Below are 19280 nucleotides of genomic sequence, written 5' to 3'. Positions count from 1 at the left end.
CCTTTGCTGGATTAGGGACATCACGATTCCACTACAAGTTTTTCCTGCTGTTTGACCTACCAGAGCACAGACAGGAGTTTACAGACCAAAAGAGTGATGCTACTGCCAAACCCCTACCACATATAGACTCAAGCCACCTAATCTATTATTCTGGTGTCATGTGAACTAGCAATGAATCAAATCAAAATACTGGTAGAAAAATTAGAGAGATCTGAATATGTATTTTTCAGGGGGGGATAGTTGGTGTGAAGATGTGCTCACAAAGTCTTCCTTGTTGGAGCTGATGCTGCTCTTTTGAGATCAAGAGAATTCCTTTATGAGAACCTACCTAAAGGCATCTGGATTTTAACTATCAAAATATCTGACAGCGTTGCCAGTAATGTCTCATTTCTTTCGGTGCCTCCAAAAGACATTATGTGTCAGCCCGTGAACTAACTTGGGAGATGAGGATTGAAGGCATAAAGTGGAGCAGCTCAGGAAACTGGGCCCCCGGGAACGTGTGGCAGGAGCTGTCCTATGATATGGAAATCGTGCTGCCAAACTGTCCCGCAAGGTTTTGTAGGAGAGGGAGGGCCCCAGCTCCACACTCGAGCTCCGGGTTGCAGTTGGTCTTTGCTGAGTGTGAAGGTAGCTGCCGCAGTGATGATGATTCTGATACGTGCACGGTGGGACTCTGACTCGAGTGGACGTCCCACAGGAACAGGGGTCTTTGTGCCCCTAGCACCTCCGTTACATCAGCGATCCCTTGGGCCGGACATTAGAAGTTGGGATTTCTGGGGGCACCTGGGTGGCTCAGTGGTTGAGCATCTGTCTTCAGCTTAGGTCATGATCCTGGGGTCCTGGGATCGAGTCCCACATCGGGCTCCCCGCAGGAAGCCCGCTTCTCCCTCTGCCTGTGTCTCTGCCTCTCTCTCTCTCTCTCTCTCTCTGTGTGTGTCTCTCATGAATAAATAGATAAAATCTTAAGAAAAAAAAAGAAGTAGTAGTAGTAGTTGGGATTTCTGGTTTACTCAGCTCATGGTTTTACCCAGCACAGGACCTCCACCTCCTGCTTTTCTGCAGCTCTTGTTCCTGGTGGCAGCCAGACAGGAGAATTGAGCCCCTGACCTGCCTTGGAGCCAGCTGCTGGGGGAACAGGATAGCCTGTGTTAGAGACACCACCTCAGGTAGAAGTGAGAGAAGCAAGTAGAATGAGGGGGGCAGTGTTAGCACAAAGCGGGTAAGGAAAGGGATAGTAACCCGACCTTCCCTGCCAGCCGTCCCACTCATATGGCCCTGAGCAGCCTTTCCATCTTGCCATGCTTATCCCTCAGCATTGTATTTCATTAGGTAGTGGAAGCACGGTGTGGGGAGCTGGTGAAGCGGGCACGTCACGCAGGGGCTGCCACACTGGGGGTAACAGTTCTGGCCATCTTTGGTGGTGACGATGCTTACACCAAGTTCTCAGCTCCGATCACAGACTTACCTCCACTATAGGTATATGGACAAGGTTAAGTGCAGTTTGGGCCAAGACATCTGGGAGACTTTCTGAGAAAACCTAACCTATGAGGCTACAGGTCAACTGTAGGAAGAGATCTTCGGCTTCTGTTCGCCACTCTCCTTTTCTCTAAAGGCACAGTTACTCTTTAGAGAATGAATCTCACAGTGACTCTTAAAAACATGTGCATCTCAATGAAGCAATGGTCTTGAGATGTCTTCCAGCAGTGATGTGTGATTTGCTCAAATTCTTCCCCTTGCCTACTCTGATAACTGAAGTACCAGGGTCAACATGGATGACTGCAAACCGAGGGAAGGGCCGTGCGAAGACCACAATGCTTCCAGGTCCTGGTTACCTTGGGATCCTCTGACTATGGCTCTACCCTGCCTCGGTGGGCCATCTGCTGACACAGAATTTTCCCTCTGAACAACTCTGGCTCCATGTGTACTTAATGCTCACAGCAATTCCTGGCTTTGGCCTACTTTGTCTTTTTTGGAAGGGTAGGGTGGGGGTGAAGGGAGGAATCTTAGTGAGTAAGCCTAGCACTACACTAATGAAGAGTTATGTCCAGAATCTGGTTGTTGTTTTCTCATGATAGGCAAACTCCTACGAGTATCTAGTCGGCCACACTGCAGCAAGCTGAAGTCCGATAAGGCTCTTTTAATCTGCAAACTCGTTCACAACTGGGTCTGTGTCTCATTGGCCATTACATTGCAGATCTCAAGCACATTGCCTGCTCACAATATGTATTTAATAAAGATCTGCCAAGTGAACGTGTCTCCCGGGGGATGGATTAACCCTTTCCTCTGTCTTTAGAGCCTGTTGAACCAAGAAGGGCTTCCTAGTCTGGCTCCTTGTGAGAGAAAAGCCTAAGTTCCCCAAATCTGCAAGAACAGAGGCCCTGGCTCAAACAAAGGGAGCCTTGGGGTTCTGCTGTTCATTAGCTTGGTGACCCCGCGGAAACGAGCCCAAGTCTTAAGTTTCCAAACCTTTCATCTTTTGTACAAAGTCGCTAATAACATCTATCTCATAGGTGGTTGTTGATATTTCATAAGATCAAAGATGTGGGACTGTTACATAAGACGCTGTCTTCCCAGCAGGGGCCTCTGGGAGAAGGGTTGAGGGAATGGCATTCGCCCTTCACTTTACAGACTTCAGCTTTTTGAACTCATTACAAGTATTAACAATAATACCTTGAGAATAAAAATGTCCTTATGAGAGCAGTCATTTCCATCTACCTAACCTACATTGACGTTTATCCTCAGATTGGAAAGAACGGTGTCCCCACTTTCCACCACTGCAAAATTCACTACCGGAAAAGAAGGGCCATTGCATTGGCTGGTAGGATGGCAGCAAGGGTTGTCTCCTGTTCGTGAGAGTTTAGTATTCAGAGAGTGTAGTGCGAAAAGTCTGGAAAGGATGCTGCATTTCATTTTACGTTGGTTGTGTGTCTCCCAGTTACGTCTGCCTACTTCGTAGGTTATCAATAAGATGCTTTGTGTTGTAGCAACTGTGTCAGGTGGATACTTTGGATAAGTACGTGAACACGTGTCTACTTGATCATGCAAGTAATAAGATCGTTATTTGGATCGCATTAATGGCCAAGGCCTGGCGAATATGTGCAGTTGGCAGCCACTGCCAACTCCCAGACGCCCTCACACACACACCGCACCGTTTTCACCACCCCTGGGTGCCGGTCATTTTCTTAGTCATTATTTTACAATAAATGTTATCTTGTAATAAACCATAACATTTAGAGCTGCATAAGAATAAGAACATCAAAAAAAAAAAAAAAAAGAATAAGAACATCAGAGGACTCGAAGAGCAGAATATCTTTTTTCATTAAGACTAAAAAGAAAAAAAAATATGATAGTGCTAGTGGGGATCCATTTAAAATATTTGTTTAGATTGAGTCTAAGCCATCTTGCTGTGAAAATAGTAAACCACGGTAGCAATAGCAATGTCCTGTGATTCACACAAAGCACATTCAGCCGAATTTCTTTTTTATGAATAATAAAACCATAAATCCACACGATCACTTTAAAGCTAACATGAAATTACATTCACGACCACAGGCCAGACGTTTTCCTCCCCTATCTGTTTCCGAGGGTCAGCACTTTGCTCCCTCCCCTCCACCCCCCCACCCCCCCCACCCCCCGCTTTCCCTGATAATACGTAAGTCGTCTGTGAAGAAATGACTGGGGGTGGCATCTGATCCTGAACTGAGGTTGGCAAATTTAAGGGGAAAGCATAGCTTTGTTTATCCCACACGTCGTAGGCAGGCCAGGGACAGTGTCTCAGAGCAGCCGTTGAAAACTTCTGCAGACTTCCAATGGTGACAGCTTTGCTTTGCTTTTTAGAGGCCCCACCCCACACGGCACTTAACATACAAAATGCACTCACATCCGACACGCAATGTAATTGTGTTTCTAGGACTTTCGCACAGGACTTCTGTGATTCTGCTTTTGAAATGATTTGCCGACGAGTGACCTGTCTCTCATTTAAAACCAGCTCTGAGTTTTCCATCATTGTGCAGACTCAGGTTTTTTTTTGTTGTTGCCACGTGAGAAAGCCCCACTTACTAGTGATTTTCCACTATACCGATGTCTATATGACTATTAAATGTGATAATTAGAGAAATTGTCATAATACAAAATTTCTAGGTGCTTCATCAAATCCGTATTTGGCTTTGATGACGCATGTTTCCCTGTCTGTTGACATAAAACGTTCTCCGCTCCCCAACCTTACGGTAGACTCTGTGCCCTCAGTACCTAACTGATAACACAGCCACAGCTAGAAAAATAGGCTCCTTTCCCAGGGCAGATGCGTTGTTGATCTGGAAGATTGAAGTAGAAAAAGAGCTTCTATTTGAGGAGCTTAGTCCTCCAAATGCCATTCCCTTGTATGGAAGGAAGGATTTCTGTGTGACATGCTTAAGAGGCACATATCTCCTCCCACTGACAGGGAGAACGAGTGTTAATGGGAGAAGGTAGGGTTGAGGGGAGCACGTTTACACCCTTGTATGGAAATCTGTAACCGAGATAGAGAGCAGAGACGGAGCTACAGCTGGGGCAGCAGCCTTCGCCAGTGACCTTCAGACCTCCACGGAGGTTTTCTGGGTCATAAAGGCCTCGCTGAGACCGCTCTGTGCGGCCGGTCCTGAACTCTGATGGTGATCCTGACCTCCAAGAACAGCTAGAACATGAAGCCTTCCCCATGGAAGAACCAAGACAATCTTTCTCTTAGCTTCTGAATCTCAAACGTCCCTACAGGCTAAAACCACCTTGCTGTACACCCTCCAACCTCCAGTCTCAGGAACCTGAATATTTCCAGGCCCCGAAGGCCTTCCTCTTGTCTGAGCACCTCCACTTGAACCTTGATGAACACAGCCAATGACACCCAGGGTTTGACCCACTTCCTCAGAATACTCCTTGCCAGCCCAGACAGAACTTTCCAGTTGGATATCTTGCTGTACATCCCTTTGCCCCAGGAACAAGCCCTTCTCCAACTAGCCCACCCCCCAGGAGGTAACCACGTCATCTGTGACTCCCCATAGAGTGAAAAGGACTCTCCCTGGGAACCCAAGGCCCCCACCATCCTGCTCACTGGTTTCAGACCATAACCAAGGGCTGTGGGTGGTCATTTAGGGAAAAAGAAAACAAGGTCTCTGGCCAGGGCACCCCACTGGAGGTGAGCTGTCCTGCTAAATCGGTAAATCCTGGGGCGATCATGGCTGCAGGGCTAATACTTCATCCACCGTGTTGCAAAGGCATCATTAAGAGCACATTAGTTTAAAGAATAACTAACACGTTGTGTGTTGACTCTCCTAGGAGAAATGTTAATCAGGATGAGCAACTGGCTCAGGCTGGTCAGGGTCTGAACTGGGTTTTATTGCAGGTAGATTTCCACAGATTAGAGAGCTCTAATCAGGGTGGTTTTTTTTTTGGAAAACAGATAATTCATTTACCAGAGTTTACAGCCATGTCAGGGTCAGTTAGTCACCCGCTACAATTAAAATGTTCCACTTTGTAGCTTAATACGTTTTTCATGGTTTTTCATGGTCGGGGCAAGGTGTCAAATGAGCACACAATGAAAAACCTGAGTTCAAAACAGCACAAATTGTAGAACGATACTGTCCTCCATTCCTTATAGAATGAGATAATGTTTACAGAAATTGCCTTCTGTACGTAAGTGTGGCCGTTCAGGCCAGCCTGTGACCGGGATGCCTTGTCCTCCACCATACACCCATAAAAGATTGCTCTTTATTTTTTTAAAAATTTTTAAAGATTTTTTTATTCACGAGAGACACAGAGGCAGAGGGAGAAGCAGGCTCCATGCAGGGAGCCCGACATGGGACTCGATCCGGGTCTCCAGGATCACACCCGGGCTAAGGCGGTGCTAAATACCTGAGCCACCAAGGCTGCCCCAAGATTGCTCTTTAATTGGTGGCAGTGTCCATGGCCTATTGACCTCACACCTTGAGGGCTGATTTCTTTGAGGCCTGAAATCCACCTAAAGTCTGTTTCGGAGGGGTTCCCCCCCGCTCTGCCCAAAGGACTCCTTCTTCTGGTCTCTCCATTACTCTTTCTCCATAGCCCATGGCTCTGTGTAGTGTCAGCACTGCATTGACTTGGTCTCTCCCACAGAACCTTTGAATGGGAATGTGAGGAGGACAGAGAACATGCAAACAGGAAACCAGCCTATTGGGTGAGGGGAAGCACAGATTATCTGATCTGTCCTTATTTACCTCCATAAACTTGCCTGTGACTTATCGGTGGGCAGTTATGCCTCAATATTCCCTCCTCAGGGGATAGGAGAGTCCTCCCTTCCCCGGAGCCTCACATGGCCGCAGAAGCAGGGTTCAAGAGCAGAGCTCCGAGCCTTTATTTTCCAGGTAAGAGCTCTGCCAGAGGAAGAACATGCCATCTGTTGCCTGCCAAGAAACAATGGCCTGCCAGAAACATTTGAGGGACTTCCACATCCAGGAGAAGTTGGAATTCATGAAATCTTGGGTTCGAACCTTGATGTTCTCTGAACCTGGGTGTGTCTGTCCTGAGTCCTCAGGGACTTAGAAAAAGCTTTGCTTAAAGTGAGACTCTTCTGGTTCTAATGGGCCCAGGCTTCTGTTTATGGATGAAATTGCTTCCTCTAATAACTCGCTCACCAGCAGAGTCAGCAATGGGAGCTTTCCCCATGCTAGGTATATTTGGGAAGGTAGAAAACAACTTACGACAACACCTGGTGTATGTGGTTGATGGGTATCCACTAACAAGAGGTTCTGAGTTGACCCATTACATGTTTCATAAACAACCTTCAGCTGTAATACTGCCCTTCTCAGAAAATCTGAAATAATCTGAGTGGGGAAGCTCCTGTATTTTAAAACTTGCGTATACAAAGGCTTTAAAATTATATATTGTCACAGTAGCATTGAGTTGTATTTTCTTTTCCGTTTTTTAATGGAAAGAGAAATACTTTTTCCCTAAGGTCTCAAGCTTTCTCTTTTATTATTTTGTTCAATTTAGAAATATAAGATGTAATATTTTTTAAAGCATAGGTTTCCTGAAAACAAAATAATTTTACCTTTGTCATTTCTCTACATTTATAAATGTAATGCCAAATTGTATTTTTCTTTGTGTCAGAAGATAATCGGCTTTATCTACTCATGCCTGTGCTGGTGGAGCTGTCTCTGACAAATTTGGTAATTTTATTTGATTTCATGACTTCAGAGAAAAACCTTATAGGTCTGTCTCATTCATATGCTCTCTCTTTCTTTCTCTCTTTCTCTCTCTTTTTTTCTCTCTCTCTCTCAACATTATGTTCTTTGAAGACAGACATGTCACAGGTAAAACTTTATCATCCATTCAGTAACCATGTCCTCCCTAAGATGGAAGGAAATGATTTGTAGTTTAAAACTGGCTGCTAGACAGAGTGGAAAAATGGAGGATGTAATCACAAGTCCTTAACAACATTTTGTGTTTGAGAAATGGCCAGATCTGCTTTTTTTGTCGCCTGTGGCGCACATGCCAAATGGAAATTTTTCCTTTCTTCCAATGATTTCACTTCTTTAGCATAGATGTTCATATATGCCCTTATTACACTAATGTCCTGCTAATGGGTCTGGAGATGCTGCTATTTATAGATTTCAGCCCATTCAAAGAACAGCTGCAAGAAGTCTTACAAAAGGGGAGCATCTCTGTAACCTGATTATGACCTTACACTGGTTGCCAGGGAGGTGTGGGATCTTAGATCTTGGAGAATGACTTGTTAACTGTACCAAAAGCTTATCTGGAAGGATCTAACATTTTTTAAAAATTGTCTTTCTTTGACACATTAAATTTGTCTGTGTTCTAGTTTCTAAAAGCAATTACCCCTTTTTTGTTCTTTAGCTTTCAGACCTCCAGCCTTTCAGGATCTCCATGAGATCCTGAAACTGAAGTGTATCCCTTTACTCCTTTATTATTTCCTCCTCTCTCTTTTTATTTTCCTTTTTAACTCCCTTCCTTCCTTCCTTCCTTCCTTCCTTCCTTCCTTCCGTGACTGAATTCACTTGAAAAACGTATATGTATGTGTATACACACACATATAACTTCTATATTATTTTAAATGTATTTTATAAATTTACAAACATTGTAATTCTATATGTAATAATTTGTCTATTGCATATAAATTATGTATTACATACAACTATTATATATAATCTACCTAATTATATATTACACAGGACAAAAATAATTACATACAATGGGTCAATTCATCCCCTCATTCATGGATATCTATAAGTAGAGATATAAAGGGAGAGAGGGTACACACATGCACATCTGCCACATTTTGGGTACTGTGCTTGCTAGCTGCAGGGTATGCAAAGATGACTAGTCTCCTTAATCACTGTAAGCTTGTTGTTTATTAGAGACATAGACATAAACAACTAATTAGAATATGAAGTTACAAATGTTGGTATAAAGGTCCAGGGAGATAGGGGAGCACAGCAGAGGGAGTATATGTCCCCTTTGTCTTCTTAAAGAATAGACTAAAGGAATGCCTGCTCCTTGATTGAGCATCTGCCTTCAGCTCAGGTCATGATCCTGGGGTCCTGGTATCAATTTCCGAATCGAGCTCCTCGCAGGGAGCCTGCTTCTCCCTCTGCCTATGTCTCTGCCTCTCTCTCTCTGTCTCTCATGAATAAATAAATAAAATCTTTAAAAAATAGTTCATACTTTACAAAAAAAAAGAATAAACTAAAAACACAAACAGCAGGAATGGCATCATTCCTCAGGTACACTGTGCCACATGTGTGTGTCAAATTTGTGACACTTTTTTGAAAAGAGTTCACTAATCTTACAAATACATGAGTGACAGATTAGATATTATAGAAGACCTGTTGATTTCATGGCTTTGCTAGAATGTGCTGTAAGGTTCAGCCGTGCCTGAATTGCTCTTTGCCCAGCGCCAACCTCTGCCCACGACCGTCTCCAAGAGGTGACTTTTCTCTCCACCACTGAGAAGGATCCTTTTATCTTTCTTTGATGTAATATTCCTACTTTACAATTCTCTCATCAGAAATTCCCCCATAAAATCTAATTCTTCATAAAATCTAGTTAAATCTAAATCTCTTCTTCAAAACCTTAATCTTTTTATTCCCATTAATCAGGAGATACTGATCATTCATAACCAACATCCTATATACTTAATAGACTTGAAAATGTTATCATGCCTTATCAGGCGGTACCTTAGGTAATCTTCATTATCAGCTGCTCCCCTAAAGCACATCCAGCACTGCAGAAATTATTCCTATCTAAGAATTAAGGAGTCACGTAGACTTTATAGACATTTCAGTAGAGGGGGGAAAGAAAATGCTCGTATACGTTGTATGCTTCCCAACAAACCACCTGAAAATCTGCTTCAGTCATTTCTCTTTTCCAAAGTGCCTATTTGCCTTGGGTGGCCACCAAGACCCCCTGTTTCTTTCCCTTCAGAGTGCTCAGCCTTGGTGTCCTCTTTTACCACATTTTGCAAAACAATTCCACTCTGCCTCAAAACTTGCAGATTCTACTCATATCCTAGATCAGTAAGTCTTAAGGCCTAGTTCATGGCAGGACCCATCCTCCTTAGAAGCCTAGTATTCCTCTACAGTAATTAGACTCTGTCCTTTGGGATCCTTTTGTATCCGAAGAAATAGTAGAATTCTATAAAACAGATGAAAGACATTAAGCTTTTCTAGTTGTTTCTCAGTGGGAAAATTGGCCTGAATTACTTAGTTTACCATTAGAGGAAGCAGAAATGTCTCCCTTATTATTCATAGACAGCTGCTTAAAAATCATGTAGTCAATACATAAGTAACATCTCTTAAACAATATTCTGTATTTTTTAAACATTTCTATAACCTTAAGAATATGCTACTGATTACATGAACATCAAAGCAAATTATTTTCTTAGTACTAAAAAAGAAAAGTAGAACTTTGGATGGGAATGCATTTCTCTTTTTGCCATAAGTATAAGCCATGATAATGCTAATGAATAATCCCTACCAAATAAGATTCAGATGTCATATTAAATAAATTTCCTTTGGAATCAACTCTTAATAAAGTTAATAAATATGATTTTCTCACTATAATTATTTTTCTGTTGAAGTAGGCTTGAACCTGAGGACGTAACATCAAACAAAATCATTCTTCTAAATTAAAAAGAAAGAGAATTTTCAAAACTTAACTCATCTCCACCCCATCTTATAGCAATTCTATCCATTGTGGACAGTTACAGATGGGCCTATTATTCATAGCATGTGTATGCCCTTGGGACCCGTAAAAGCTGGACAGGGTTAGCAAGAGTTGTGTTATTTACAGTGAGAGAAGCCTGTGCCATTTGTTTGCTTGGTTGGTTGTTTCATGTGGGGGGAAGAGGGGGAAATGGTATTTTCTTAGGCTTGGTGAGTTTCAGAAATTATTTACCCCATTGACATAGACCAGTGAAATTTTGGGCATAAATAGATCTTTTTGAACAGTTATGAAATGGAGTATGAAGTTTTGTACTTGAGTATAACTTAACAAAGAATAAGTTAGATTTCAGTTGAACCCTGGATAAAGCTGCATTTATCTTTGGCATTTGGTACATCTGATTATTTTGTGATGATCTTACTCCACTAAAAGCTGTAAATTCAAGCTGCCAGTTTCATAATTGATCATCAGGCTCTTGAAAGCTTTTGTAGTTGTATAGACAAAAAAATCTAGAGGAAAAAATTTATGCATCTTTTAAATCACATTGTATTATTTTATAAAGGATTTGTAGAAGATGAAGAAATATTCTGCTACAATTTAGGTGTGGCATAGAAAACTAGGGCAATGCTTGCTTTTAGAAATATCAAGTGTTACTCACTCTTTTAGAATTAATTGCATAATTATCCAGTAGAACAGTAAGATCCCAGGGTACCTTAATAGAAACACTACACTTCCAAATAAAATAATAATAATTAGCACCTACTATATTCCAAGTACTTTATTAGCTATAATTTTTAACTCCCCACATCTCTGTGTGTAAATAAACACCATTAACAATATTAATCTTTTCTATAGTTCAGAAATAAGAAAACTTAAAGCAGAGAAATTGATTTGAATGATAAATTAGGCATTATGGCTCTGAGTCATCTAAGAGGCAGGTTTTCAATAGGAACGATAGATGTTAGGAGAGTATGAAAATCACTCTTGCCACTATTCATAAATTACTAGGCAGTAATTAATTTAAAATATCATCTTTCATCCGAGCATCAGGGAAATTTACATTTTTTTAAAGAATTACATGGCATCTTGAGACTCTTGGATAAGCCTAAGATGTTATAGAATTTAACTTTAGAGTTACCATTCTAGGTACATGGTAGCTACATGAAGTTGTATGCCATTAAAACCATCGGGTTGGTAGACCAAAGACCATGTAATAAATTAAATGTCACAGAGTCTCATTAGGGGATAAATTCAGGTTTGCAAACCACATCTTGCCAGCAAAGCAATGGGGTTTTGTTTGTTTTTGTTCCACTGCTGCTGTCAATGAAACAGCATCAGTTTAGGATGGGCATCAAAGTGTGGATAGGTGCTATGGGCCCCAAGGACATCTAATGCCCCCTTATAACACCATAATCGCTAAAAAAAAAAAATGCCATTGGAACAGACAGTTATAGAGCCATGGAAAGCTGACACCACCCCTGAAATACTGTTGCAAAAAAACCAAGGTGAAATATGGCTGGTCAGGTACAAGTTGTAAAAAGCCTACAAAGTAAAGGGATGTTCTCTGCTATAATGATCCAGAAACAGCAGACTCATTGGACAGAAAGGTGTGATTAATGCCCATTTGGGGAGAACCCTAGCTGGAAGGAAGCCAGCCAACTAAACTTCATTTGGGCAGATAAGTAGGATAAATAGTGACCTTGCAGTGATCTGAAATGACTCTACTACGTGGCCATTCGAGCAAAAGAATGAACAGTGTAGCCAGACTCTGCTGTGATCTGAACTGGTTGGAGGTGGAAAGAGGAAAGTGAAGCTTTGAAGTTTCATCATAGAAATATAGCTGGTGCGTGGGTAGCCGAACGGCAGACATTTAGGTTAGTCACATATTTGTGTTCCTGTGTTGATTTTCTGTGGTGAGACTTGCCGTCTGATGGTCTCCATTGCCTAAGACAATTGATTCACCATAGATAAGCAAGTCCTCAATTCACTTGGATAGTAGGGTTTAATTGCAAGGTATAAAACATTTGTCCTGAGTGCATTTCACTCCTGAAGTTGAAGTGTTTTTTTCCTGCATGGTGGTGTTTCATCTCGCCAACAAATCATTGGAAAAAATTCCCCATATGTCACTTGCCCCTCTGGTCTCAGACTAGGTATTTGTGGAGACCATGGAAACAATTTGCTCATTTTTACCCACCTACCCTTGAAATATTAAAACCTGAGCTTCCATTTGAACTTAACTTATACTCAACAGGCAGTGAGCTTTCTTTGACAGTATAATGTTCAAGGGGATTACTAATTCTCATACCTAAGAATCAAAGAAATAAAAGAGCACACCATAAAAGGGCCAAACTTTGCACTAGACACACACAAACAGACGATAGCCCCTAATTCTAAAATATCCATTGGCAGAAACATGGATTTGAAAAATTTCTAATTTTGTACCTAAGTAAAAAGAAATAATTAAATCCAATCATTATATCAAATCCACTTAAAATTCACACTTCTCAGCTCACACATCTAAGCGGTGTGTTTTTTTGTCTTTGTCTTTTGAACTGGTTAAAGTGCACTTGACACATGTATGTGTGAAAAAATAATGTATGTAGGAATGCTGCGTTTTGCCTTTTTAAGGATGGAGAGAAGGTCTTTTATAAATAGTGTGCTCTAAGGGGACCCTTTCCTTTGCAGCTTTATTCGATGTTTTATTGTTATTTGTTTTTATTAGAAACGTGTCCCGAAAAGTTTAATAAAAATACACGCATACGTGTGTGTGTGTATGCTGTGAGACTTCAGGGAGAATTCAGACCAAACAAATTGTGACCTGTTCAATATATCTACATAGAACTGAAAGAAACCACTGCATTTCCTTTGCCGCTCCAACATCCTCTCAATCTTCTTTTCTGAGCAGCATGCCATTCTTTCCTTTTGCCTTTCCCCACTATTGTAATTTGGGTGCACTCCTTTACCAGCCTCACGGCCAATAGATTCTTGCTTTTCTCTTCCCCTCCTCTACTTTTTTTTTTTTTTTTGCCTCTCTGAATACATTTCACAGACGACCGTCTTCCAAAATAACAACATCAATTAATTTTTTAACTTAAAAAAAATCATATTTAGCCCTGAATCTGGCCTCTCCATTGATGTGTAGTGTGTGGAAGAGGCTGTGCAGGGGCTGATAAGCCCCGTCTGTGATGTGTCTTCAGAAGGAGGCAAGGCGAATGGGGCTGCTTATTCAGGCAGCTCGGCTCTAGGTGAGTTGACAGCGGACCCGCCAGGCACCCAGAGCTGCGAACCCACGCAGGTGCTCTGGGCCTGTGCCTAGGACTCTGTGGCTGGAACTCATCCCTTGTCGTTGGTCTGGTTTTGCACCCAAGGCAGTCTTGTCCTCGAGGGCTCCCTGGGCCAACCGTCATGATCGCTCACCACACTTGCTTTCCCCTCTTGCAGAATCCGATGACCTCCGTGGGGACCCTGCACTCAGCCATCAGAGCGCTCCTGCCCCCCAGGATGCTCCTAATTCAGGAGTAGATGCAGGCGGTGTTGAAAGCATCTCCCGGTGCCCCCAGCAGCTTCCTCCAATGATGGCTGCAGGTAAATGTCAACACGGGACACAAGCAAGGCACTTCGAGCAATTAGTGGAAAAGCCTGCCCGGCCTGGCCATGAAAAGAGGCATCGAGCAGGGAACCCGGGGTCCTCTTAAGAAATCAGGCCGTGGACCCAGTGTGCCTCAAGGAGCATGAAGTCAAATTTCACATATTTTGCTGAGCTTTTGTTTTTCTTGCTCTGCACTTTTTTTGTGTTTTTAATGTTATTTATTTGCTTATTTTGTTTTGGTGAAAGGCCGAACCCGGGAAGAAATATTTTGTAAGAGTCCTTTTAGGCAGACACCTGCACTTCCTTAACGTAAGGACACAAAAAGCTTAGAAAGGAAGGAATGCGTTACAAGGTAACACGAATGAATTCAGTCAGGACCCGTTTGGCTACTTGACAACTGTTTTTAAAGATTCTATTAATTAGTTAGAAGGTGTGCGTGCTCCAGAATTCCACTCAGAAGCAGATGGATGTCCTTATTTTCAGTGTACCAGGCCAATTGACTTGTTTTACCAAAGTCCTGCTTTGCGTCTCAACCTTGGAGCTTAAACGAACGTTTTTGCCACTGAGACAGAGAAGCAGTTCTTCAGTTTTTTGTTTTTCTTTTCTAGGCCTACTTCCTTAATGGCAGGCTGGGCGCCATACAAGCTACATGTCATTAACTTTCCTCTCAGAACGTACTTGGAAACCCTTTATGTTTACGTCTGGGGCAAACATGGCCGTTGATCACAGTGCTTTATTTTTGTGTGGTTTGGGAATGTGCTAAATGAAGCCTCACCTCTCCAGAAATGTGATCTCCTTTACAACAAACACTCTTGCCTGTTGACTGGAAGTCATGGTTCGTTTCTCCCCACAGCAGCCGACGGTTTGGGGAGTATAGCGATAGACACAACGCAGCTCAACATGTCTGTGACGGATCCCACAGCCTGGGCCACCGCCATGAATAACTTGGGCATGGTTCCCGTGGGGCTGCCTGGACAGCAGCTTGTGTCCGGTAAGCTTGGGTTTGAAGGGACTTCGCAGCAGTGCCAGAGGGTGTGGGGGACAGGTGCACCCGGTAATCCCCCCATGCCCAAGTGTTGGGCGTAGTCTGGGACTTACGCCCGGGCCGTGCTTGGCAGGTTGTGCTGGAGGTTCTTTTCCTCATCACCTTGCTCCCTCCTGCCTAGTAGCTCTTCTCAGAAAAAGCCAAAGGGGAGGTGGGCGGGGGGTGGGGGTGACTGGGTGACGGGCACTGAGGGGGCACTTGATGGGATGAGCACTGGGTGTTATTCTATATGTTGGCAAATTGAACACCAATAAAAAATAAATTTATAATTAAGAAGAAAGAAAGGAAAGAAAGAAAGAGAGAGAGAGAGAGAGAGAGAGAGAAAGAAAGAAAGAAAGAAAGAAAGAAAGAAAGAAAGAAAGAAAGAAAGAAAGAAAGGAAAAGAAAGAAAGAAAAAGAAAAAGAAAAGCCAAAGGCCGTATGGAGCCTCTGAAGCTCTGCAATAGCAGTGTCATATTTTAAATTGCTAAATAGAAGAGCTGACATTTGCGTTCTGATTTGCAGAACTCCTCCACATACATTATGCCATTTGATTCCACAGTCATTTGCTCGAGGCAGGTAGAGATTGTTGTTTGTGTGTTTGTTTGTGTTCCCATTTTAGAGACAGGGAAACAGAGGACAAGCCTTTTTTTTCCGGCACCGAAGTGGCGGAACTAGAAACCCAACTTAACTGACACCATCTCCTACATTTTTTCCATCACACTTTGGAATTATAATACAATGCATTTAATAGGGAAAATGTCTAGAAATGTCACAAAGTAGGAGGCCAGTTAAAAGATTTCCTCATTTAATTTGATACATATTTACTGAGGACGTTCCATGTACCCTGTGATAAATACTTTGGGGAACAGAGTAAATATGTTCTTATATCAGTGTCTTTAAGGACTACGTCTCCTAAATTGCAAAACCCAGCAACAAAAAACAGCCATGAAAATAATGTGTAGAATCAGGTGTGAAGTAGTGGTGCAGGCTCATAATGTAGTAATTGCCAGAAGGGTGAACCACTGGGGCTCTAGGAGAAGATATTTTCAGGGAGGTAGGACTTGAGCTGCCTTGGAAGATAAGTAAGATTTGCAGTGTTCACTCACTAATTCACTCGTTGGTTCATTCAGCAAATATTTATTGAGTTACCGTCCTGGTGCGGGGGCTCCAGCTGTAAACAAAGCAGGCATGATCCCTGCCCTCTCCAGAATTTACAATGGAAAGGTGACAGTTATTATGTTATGGTCATTGTGGTTTTTTAAAGATTTTATTTATTTATTCATGAGAGACAGAGAGAAAGAGAGAAAGGGAGGGTGAGGCAGAGACACAGGCAGAGGGAGAAGCAGGCTCCATGCAGGGACCCTGATATGGGACTTGATCCTGGGACTCTAGGATCACACCCTGGGCCGAAGGCAGATGCTTAACCACTGAGCCACCCAGGCGTTTTAATGTCAGAAGAACAATTCCCTTTTGCCCATGAAGCTAGATGAGGGTAGATGGTATGCACCAAGTAGCAACCAATAGCTTTTGGAGAGGTCGTTTCTGCACCCACAGACGTGTGTATTTTGTGCTGAGTTGACCAAGCATTTGTTGGGGTTTTTTTGTTGTTGTTGTTGATGTTGTTGTTGTGGCCTTTCAATAGGAGCCATAGATATAAAATTCTAAATTCGTTACAGTAAATTACATGTAAGCCTACCTATACACATATGTATATACATGCACATATACATATATATATAAGGATGTACGTATGGTTTATTTTTCATATAATAAGAAAGAACATGAGAAGGCAGGAAACGGGAAAGTGGGAGACAGAAAAAGGAAAGCTAAAGATTAAAGTTACAGGGGTGTCTGGCTCAGTGAGTTAAGTGTCAGACTCATGGTTTCTGCTCAGATCATGATCTCAGGATCATGAGATCGAGCCCCGAGTTGATCTCCATGCTCAGCGGGGAGTCTGCTTAAAGATTCTCTCCCACTGTCCCTCTCCCAACTCATGCATGTGTGCACTCTCTCTCACTCGCTCTCTCTCTCTGTAAAATAAATAAATCCTAAAAAAAAAAAAGGATTGAGCTACAAAACATTATACTTAGGTATTTATAAAATTCCCCCCAAAGTTATAAAACTCACGTGGAACTGAGGATTAGTGTGGTGCACTAATATGGTGCATCCATATGTGGTACACATATGGATGTACACAGTGACATTTTCTACAGTTCAAACATGTGTTTATCCAGACCCCTTTTCCCTAAAGCTTACCCTCAGATACTTCCTGCTAATAACTTGAGAGCAAAGACTCGTTATTTCTCCACCCAAATTTTCCCAGCTGCCTAACTGAAATATTCACCTCGCAGAAATTACTCTTGTGCCCACCTCCCGCTTCTCTCAGGGAATGTTGTATAACTTCCAGAGTAAGGCACAACCTCAATAATTCACTATTTTTTGTGCGTATGATTTTGAGTCTTCTGACATTTTAACCATGACCAATTTATGATTTTCCCAGCAACTTACCATGAAAAGAATTACAGCCCTGCTCGTTATAGAAGATTCGCCGTATCTGCCCTGAATTACGTTCTCTATCTCCTGTATTAGCCGAGCTGCTTAAACTGTTTTTGAGCCTTTCAGGGTCTTCCCGGGTGTCCCTTCATCACTTCTGCATTCCACCACTGGAACTGCACTTTGCTTTGACTCCGTTTGCTGACACTGTCTCAAGGCCAAGTTGGGTTCTTTTCACTCACGTATGTGTGTTTTCTTCCAGTCTTTTCTCCATCCAAATAGTTCAGTCATGTGAAATGCAAAATATTCTATGATGCATTTTTATTAACCCCTTGCGCTAAATTATTTTTCCATTTTATTGCTTTAGATAAAGTTAAGATATTTAAGATATTTAAATAATCCACTAAAAGAATCTCCAATTTAAAAAAAAGAATCTCCAATTTTGTCAACCACGCTAGTGTTTACATTTAGTCTGTTTCCATTGCTTCACTCTTCCAGCCAAGTTCTTTGGAGAACTTAATCTCTTCAAGCATGTAGAAGCGTTTTACCTTTCTTGCGAAATGATGATTATGTCTCTTTCATGGGACTGTTGTGAGATTTTAATATGATAACTTAGGTGCAATAACCGCATGGTACCTCCACGTAGTAAGCATTCATTAAATATTAGCTCCTATTCCTTTCTTCTGTCTTGCTCATTTTTTTAAACATAATATTACATGAACATGCAATGTTACGCGTAGAGCTTTTCAGCAATTAGAATTTTTGTCCTTGGAGAGATTCCTATGTGTTGAACTAATAGGTCACAAGAAATAAACACTTTAAAGTGAAATACTGGGCAATTAATTTCCAAAATATACGTGTGTATTGAATATTTATTTACTAATTTGATATGTAAAGATGGCATCCTATTATTTTGCCTTAAATTCTTTTATGACTACCCTTTGTAAATTATTTACTTTCCCTGCCTATTTTCTATTCATGTTTCCTCTTTTGTAAATAGATTACTTTCATACTATATCTATTTATCACACAGAGTTCTTGGTGGAGTTTGTTTATTTTTGGCTTATATTTGGTCGTTAATTATTAAGCATTTTAATCTTTGGAATTCATATTTCCTAAAAATACTTATATAGTCTGTTTTTGCCTCTTAATGTTGTTTGTTGTTTTTTTTTAATATTAAAACATGTGTTTAAACTTTCCTTTATGAGTTCTTTATCCCATTTCCAAATAAGGACAGGCTTGGCTCACACTAGAGGCTGATAGGTATTCCCAATTTTCAGTGCCTCCATTGGCTTCTTACTTCCTTCTTTTATCAAGCATTCCATTCTTGTGTATATTTTAATCTACTTCTTAAATACCTGTTCTGTACTACTGATGTATTTTTGTTCCAGCACACATCCTGTCAGTTCTTGTAGCCCTATCGAGTATTTCTCTGACCTGGCTTGTGCTCTTTCCCCTGTCCCCCATGGGTAGTGCTGCTTATTCGACACAACCACAGACGGCCGCTTCTAGAACTCCTCAGTGTGTCTGTGGAATGTGAGATGCTGTCCTGACCCTCTCAGAAGGGGCTTAAGGATTATTTAGTGTAGCCTGCCTTCCAAGAAATCTCAGCTAAAAGGTCTCCGATGGGGATTATGGAGAGGCTGGATTTTACAAGCCCTTGGCCTTCTCCCAAAGTTTCTGATCTTTCTGAACAACCGACTATTTTACTACTAATATTGGTGAAAATTATATTGATACCCAGCCTCACTCCTTATGACTCCTTGCATTTGTTGAGAGATTAAAATTATCAGCAAAGGAAGGCACACATTTCTCATATCCTCTGATTTTATCAAAAGGATTTCCCAGGAAATCAGATCACTGATCACTGTCACAGTGCGCTTTCTCACAGCTACACTGTTTCCATTGTCCTCCCTCTGTCATTCCCCACATGTTCCCACCGTGACTCCATCCCCACTCTCACCAACTTCCCCGGTTACCTTC

At 41.9% G+C, this 19280-nt stretch overlaps 1 protein-coding gene across 10 annotated transcripts in view; it reads left to right on the top strand.

Moving 5' to 3' along the window:
- Positions 1 to 19280, top strand: part of ENOX1 (ecto-NOX disulfide-thiol exchanger 1) — a 548612-nt gene that overhangs the window by 329070 nt on the left and 200262 nt on the right. For all 10 annotated transcript variants that reach the window (XM_072782960.1, XM_072782966.1, XM_072782958.1 and 7 more), the window contains 2 exons: positions 13630 to 13773; positions 14631 to 14768. In XM_072782960.1, coding sequence (XP_072639061.1) covers positions 13630 to 13773; positions 14631 to 14768 — 282 coding nt within the window. The remainder of the gene's footprint in view (positions 1 to 13629; positions 13774 to 14630; positions 14769 to 19280) is intronic.

This window comes from Canis lupus, chromosome 17 (assembly GCF_048164855.1).
Source record: "Canis lupus baileyi chromosome 17, mCanLup2.hap1, whole genome shotgun sequence".
NCBI classification, from domain to species: Eukaryota; Metazoa; Chordata; class Mammalia; order Carnivora; family Canidae; genus Canis; species Canis lupus.
Note: the sequence above shows the minus strand (reverse complement) of the source record. Positions and strands in the feature narration are given on the sequence as shown.